The 6,347-nt window shown below is 40.5% G+C and overlaps 1 protein-coding gene across 1 annotated transcript; it reads left to right on the top strand.

The window, feature by feature from the left end:
- Positions 1-4,460: 4,460 nt before the first annotated feature.
- On the top strand, positions 4,461-5,834 carry LOC124265766 (interleukin 17-like protein). Its single transcript, XM_046700587.1, has 2 exons — positions 4,461-4,527; positions 5,110-5,834. Exons 1-2 carry the CDS (start codon positions 4,501-4,503, stop codon positions 5,656-5,658), a joined length of 576 nt encoding a protein of 191 aa, XP_046556543.1. The 5' UTR covers positions 4,461-4,500; the 3' UTR covers positions 5,659-5,834.
- Positions 5,835-6,347: the final 513 nt, after the last annotated feature.

Genomic DNA, 6,347 nt, shown 5'->3' with positions numbered 1-6,347 from the left:
TAGTGGTAAACATGTATCAACAGACTGTTGTGTTAAAGATGTATCAACAGACTCTAGTGGTAAACATGTATCAACAGACTGTAATGGTAAACATGTATCAACAGATTTTAATGGTAAACATGTATCAACAGACTGTTGTGGTAAACATGTATCAACAGACTCTAGTGGTAAACATGTATCAACAGACTGTAGTGGTAAACATGTATCAACAGACTGTAGTGGTAAACATGTATCAACAGACTGTTGTGGTAAACATGTATCAACAGACTGTAGTGGTAAACATGTATCAACAAACTGTAGTAGTAAACATGTATTAGCAGACTGTAGTAGTAAACATGTAACAGCAGACTGTAGTGGAAAACATGTATTAGCAGACTATAGTGGTAAACATGTATCAACAGACTGTAGTGGTAAACATGTATCAACAGACTGTAGTGGTAAACATGTATCAACAGAATGTAGTGGTAAACATGTATTAGCAGACTGTAGAGGTCAACATGTATCACCACAATGTATGCTATACGGACAGTTGTTTTATGAGTCACAGGATCATACGGGTCAGAAAAACAATGCTTGTCCATCGTGGTTACCACGGGATGTTTTATGTACGTGTTGAAAACTATCGGGGGGTGCTTAATTAAGTTCTTTGTGTATATTATACAAAACGCCGATGCGTGTATCTACTTTGTAAGCAGTCCCTTTGTTTCGTAACTGACGTGCTGACGGCCATTAAAAGTCACAACTGCAGGATCGGGCACTCGGTCGGTTTGCCGTCTATTCCAAGTCACCCATCATTATTTACCTGGTAATGGCGCGGACTAGGAAGTGCCCTTTCATGAAGTCAAATAACTTCAACATACAACAATGAATGAGTCCACGTGTCGACTCCATCAGACAAACGAAGTACGTCATCTAGTTGACAATGCAGATGGCGAGGACGTATTTTACTGGTCGAGACAAGACCATTGCAATGAAAGTATCCATCATCTCGACCCCATGCTTCAAGGGAGGACCCTGAACAATTACCTTTGTTATTTCTGAACCTATTAAATTTGTAATTGATGTTGTTAGCGAATCAACAATGAAAGGTGTACTCGTCATCCGTGACGAAATGAGCAACCAGGAATAAAACTCCACCTTTTAATAACATTCTATTTTAATTTTGAAATTTGAAATTGGATTTGAGTAAAAAGCACCGTTTACTTTTGATTCATTGTATAAACCTACTGCAGAACAATCAAACACAATGATGCCGAGACAGTATTATATTTGCTGCACCGTGGCAGGATGAGACAGATATGGGTGGCGTTCTGTCTGCGCCCAATACGTCGTTGTTTTGTTTGTTGAACATCACAATCATCAGATTTTTTCTGTTTTTCTTTTTCTTCATTTAAGTTTTTTATTTTCCATTTCCATGTGACAGATACAGGATCACATGTTCCATAAACAGTTGAAAGAAATACCATGGAAACGTTAAGTTCAGCATTTACATTTCACTGCAGAGTATAACAGATGTCGTGTACATACAGCATAAAATACAGTGGTAAGGTAGAAACACCATGTGAATAAATATTTGATCTGTAATACAAAATGTTGTAATCTGTTACAAACAGTAAATACTATTGTTGTAATAGACACAGTAGTTTTGCTGCCAGATTGGAAGGCTGGGTTTAAACCTCAACATTTTCATCAGATGTATTTCTTATTGTATGACGTTTTTCTATAACTAATCAAATCTGGACCAGACAATCCAGTCAATGACACCGATCTACATGTATAGTGCGATGGGATATAATGGCATACATTAGCCAAGTAAACGAGCCTGACCACCCGATCCCGTGTCCGAAATTTTGACAAATAAAATATTAAATGTCCATACGTGATAGTTGTAACATTTCACGATAAGGACAATATTCCTGTATAAAACATCAGGTTATTATTTCCTCTGATATGTACATTTCTGTTGCACCTTGTTTATGTTCCCACCATGTACCTGTGTATACGGAGGCTGTGTTAGTGTAAAATACTCATACCCACAAACATATGCTGCATCCTTCGTACAGACACTAAAACAGTAGAGGGCTGCATCCTTGGTACAGACACTAATATAGTAGAAGGCTGCATCCTTGGTACAGACACTAATATAGTAGAGGGCTGCATCCTGGTACAGACACTAATATAGTAGAGGGCTGCATCCTTCGTACAGACACTAATACAGTAGAGGGCTGCATCCTTGGTACAGACACTAATATAGTAGAGGGCTGCATCCTGGTACAGACACTAATATAGTAGAGGGCTGCATCCTTGGTACAGACACTAATACAGTAGAGGGCTGCATCCTGGTATAGACACTAATATAGTAGAGGGCTGCATCCTGGTACAGACACTAATATAGTAGAGGGCTGCATCCTGGTACAGACACTAATATAGTAGAGGGCTGCATCCTGGTATAGACACTAATATAGTAGAGGGCTGCATCCTGGTACAGACACTAATATAGTAGAGGGCTGCATCCTTCGTACAGACACTAATATAGTAGAGGGCTGCATCCTGGTACAGACACTAATATAGTAGAAGGCTGCATCCTGGTATAGACACAAATATAGTAGAGGGCTGCATCCTTGGTACAGACACTAATATAGTAGAGGGCTGCATCCTTCGTACAGACACTAATATAGGAGAGGGCTGCATCCTGGTATAGACACAAATATAGTAGAGGGCTGCATCCTGGTACAGACACTAATATAGTAGAGGGCTGCATCCTTGGTACAGACACTAATATAGTAGAGGGCTGCATCCTGCTACAGACACTTATATAATATAGTAGAGGGCTGCATCCTGGTACAGACACTAATATAGTAGAGGGCTGCATCCTTGGTACAGACACTAATATAGTAGAGGGCTGCATCGTGACAGGTCCATACTGCCCGTCATCAATATGTTATCAAAACATACTAATAGTAACTTAATCCGTTAACAACACTTTACATTTTGAATTTTGAATTGTGGAATTAACAGTCCATACTGACGCGATATGTTCACTGGAACAAAACGCGCAAAAGTAAGAACAGGTGTGTCACTAAGAGATATGGATTACAATACGCGTAACGTAAGAACAAGTGTGTCACTAAGATATATGGATTGCAATACGCGTAACGTAAAGACGGTTGTGTCACTAAGATATATGGATTACAATACGCGTAACGTGTGTGTCCCTAAATAACGTAAGAACAGGTGTGTCACTAAGATATATGGATTACAATACGCGTAACGTAAGGACGGTTGTGTCACTAAGATATATGGATTACAATACGCGTAACGTACGATCAGGTGTGTAACTAAGATATATGAATTACAATATGCGCAAACGTAAGAACGGTTGTGTTTGTGTCTCTAAGATATATGGATTACAATACGCGTAATGTAGGAACAGGTGTGTCACTAAGATATATGGATTACAAAATGCGCAAACGTAAGAACGGTTGTGTTTGTGTCACTAAGATATATGGATTACAATACGCGTAACGTAAGGACGGTTGTGTTTGTGTCTCTAAGATATATGGATTACAATACACGTAACGTAAGAACAGGTGTGTCACTAAGATATATGGATTACAATATGCGCAAACGTAAGAACGGTTGTGTTTGTGTCACTAAGATATATGGATTACAATACGCGTAACGTAAGGACGGTTGTGTCACTAAGATATATGGATTACAATACGCGTAACGTAAGAAAAGGTGAGTCACTAAGATATATGGATTACAATACGCGTAACGTAAGGACGGTTGTGTCACTAAGATATAAACGTAAGACAGTTTCTTGGTTCACCGCCACAGTTTGAGTAGAATCACACACAGTACTAATCTATATTTATGTATTTCACAGCAACAGAAATCCAATTATTCGTCATCAGTTGTTTTTTGTCAGTGAGCTATACCATCCAGTGAATAGTGGAAACGGTTTCGACTCTCAGCCAGTAAGAATAAAAGAATAGAAATCCAAACTGAAATAACATATGTTACATAATTTCGTGAGGCGAAATTACCATTTCCGCAGTTTAGAGCTATTGACTGGTTAATACGGAGTAGGAAGGGGTACGTTAAAGCTTCTCTACCAGTAAACGAAGTTCCATAATTATGTGATGAATAGCAATATAAATCTTCAGTAATTCCCCTTGGACCAGGCCGGGAGACTGGGATGGTTGTTGCGGATGACTGACTGTAAAGTTCGGTGAAGTGCATCAGTGAAGGAAGATGAGACGAGGCGGAAGGGGCAAGGGGGGGCCACTCCCGGCAGACAATTCTCCAGCTCCATCTACTGGTGGATCACGTTAATTACTGCATCCATAAGTAACGTGAAAACCCTCTGGTCATACACTATTTCGGGTAGCTCTGGCGGATGTAGTGGTGTATATATAGGGTAGGTTCTGAGAAAGTTGGACAAAGTTCACCGCGAGTTTGCAAAGCGGAAAGGAATCTACAGCGACGACGGAGACGATGAAGCTGCTGTCATCCAGGTCCACGGTGAGAAACACTTTCATCCTCTTTCTTCTATGAGTTAGGTAGGTGGTTCATGTCACGGCCTGTGTGGGGGAAGGGAGGCCCGAAGTCATACGAAGTCAGACGTTTACGATACAAGTGAAACTAACAAGCACCGGTATGACAGGCCTAGAGACATGAGCAGGCTGAACAGGGGCACATTAACACAACCACAAGTTCCTGTTATAAACAGCTAAAACGGAATCATTCGACATTGATCCAATGAGACAATAACATGGTTCTAGCGCACCAACAACCTGAGACAATAACATGGTTCTAGCGTGCCAACAATCTGTAAAAGTATTAACTGAAATATATGAGGGTAATACTGAAATACGACAAACAAGTATTAGGTTTTGCTTTTCCAAGAAGACGCGACATCTACAAATACTTAAATGACAGTAAACATACAGTAACACAGTCAATATATTATGACGTAGTAACATAATCAAGGCTAACGATAGTCAGAATAGATTCAAACGAACCTTCCAACTATCCATTCGCATTTTAGTTCCATCACCCAAACATTACTTAAGTTTGTTACTGATTTTGATTGTTCATTTTCAGACATGTTTCCTATTGGTCATCCTCGTAGCGACACCACTGTGCTCGGCCCAAAGAAGATCCAGACGCTGCCGGGAGCCTATGAACCGTAAAATGGACATTGATGACCGACTACGTGACAGTTTTTACCAAGGTCCCCCTCTCCTCGACACCGTTGCCAATTTTTCCACCATCCCAGACCAGTTCGTCAGAGTAAGACACACCATCTTTGCAGGCGAGCCCCAGTGCCCGACGTGGGAGGAGGCCGTGCGGCTCCATGAGGGGAAGGTCTGCCCCTTCCACTACGTGCTCAACTACGACGAGAACAGAATCCCCAACACCGTGGTGGAGACAGAGTGTAACTGTGTGGAATGTCTCAGACCGGACAATGGCCCCTCAAACCTTATGGACTGCCTGCCTATAATATATTACACCAAAGTGTTCCGCAGGACCGGGTGTGTGGAGGGCGTGTATCGGTATGCCGCCATATGGGAGCCGCTCAAGATCGGATGTCAGTGTGCGCATGCGCCAAGTCGCTTTACAGACAGTCATCCAGAAAGATCTCTACCTTAGACAGTGTAAATCCTCTCTGTACCGTCATGCTCTTGAAATGTTCTGCGAAATAGGTAATACTCTGATAAACATTCAAAGGGTACTCGGATATCTTTTGTTTCAACATTTACAGTACACTTTCGTGGGCACTCATTGTTTTGGGCATTATTTTCTCAACTGTTGTGAATCTCAGGGTATTGGCGTATTCGACGTGAATCCATAGGACTCAATGTCGATATTCCAAAGTTGACTCATTTTCAAGCTTCTACATTGGATATGTTAATTTATATTGTATTCATTAAATCTGGCCACACTGGTTCTTAGATTGTATTTATATGTCATATGTCATCATTGATATAATTATATGTCATACATTTTCATTGATATATTACTGTATCATATATTTTGATTGATATTATACAATTATAGACTCTTGTAGAGGTCGATATCGGTTTTTATTGACCTGAGTAAAACAATATCGACCGAGCTTGCGAGGTCGATATTGTTTTTCTCAGGTCAATAAAAACCGATATCGACCTCTACAGAGTCTATAATTGTTTTATTATATAATGAAAGAGAAACGGGTTTTAACATAAACTTTTAATGCACACACTGTGCCATCTATCCGAGTGATCTGATTGGCTGAAAAGCGGGGGAAGCCCCTTCGTACGGGATTCCTTGTCTATTTTTAGTAACCCAAGTCAATATCG

This window comes from Haliotis rubra, unplaced genomic scaffold (assembly GCF_003918875.1).
Source record: "Haliotis rubra isolate DU_JTF1 unplaced genomic scaffold, ASM391887v1 Scf1216, whole genome shotgun sequence".
Lineage (NCBI taxonomy): Eukaryota > Metazoa > Mollusca > Gastropoda > Lepetellida > Haliotidae > Haliotis > Haliotis rubra.
This window is presented reverse-complemented; position numbering and strand designations above follow the sequence as displayed.

Bases quoted from the DNA above. Each gene is read 5' to 3' on its own strand.
- LOC124265766 (XM_046700587.1), top strand. From the start codon at position 4,501: ATGAAGCTGCTGTCATCCAGGTCCACG. The intron at 4,528-5,109 runs GTGAGAAACACT...GTTCATTTTCAG, and splicing joins TGCTGTCATCCAGGTCCACG to ACATGTTTCCTATTGGTCAT.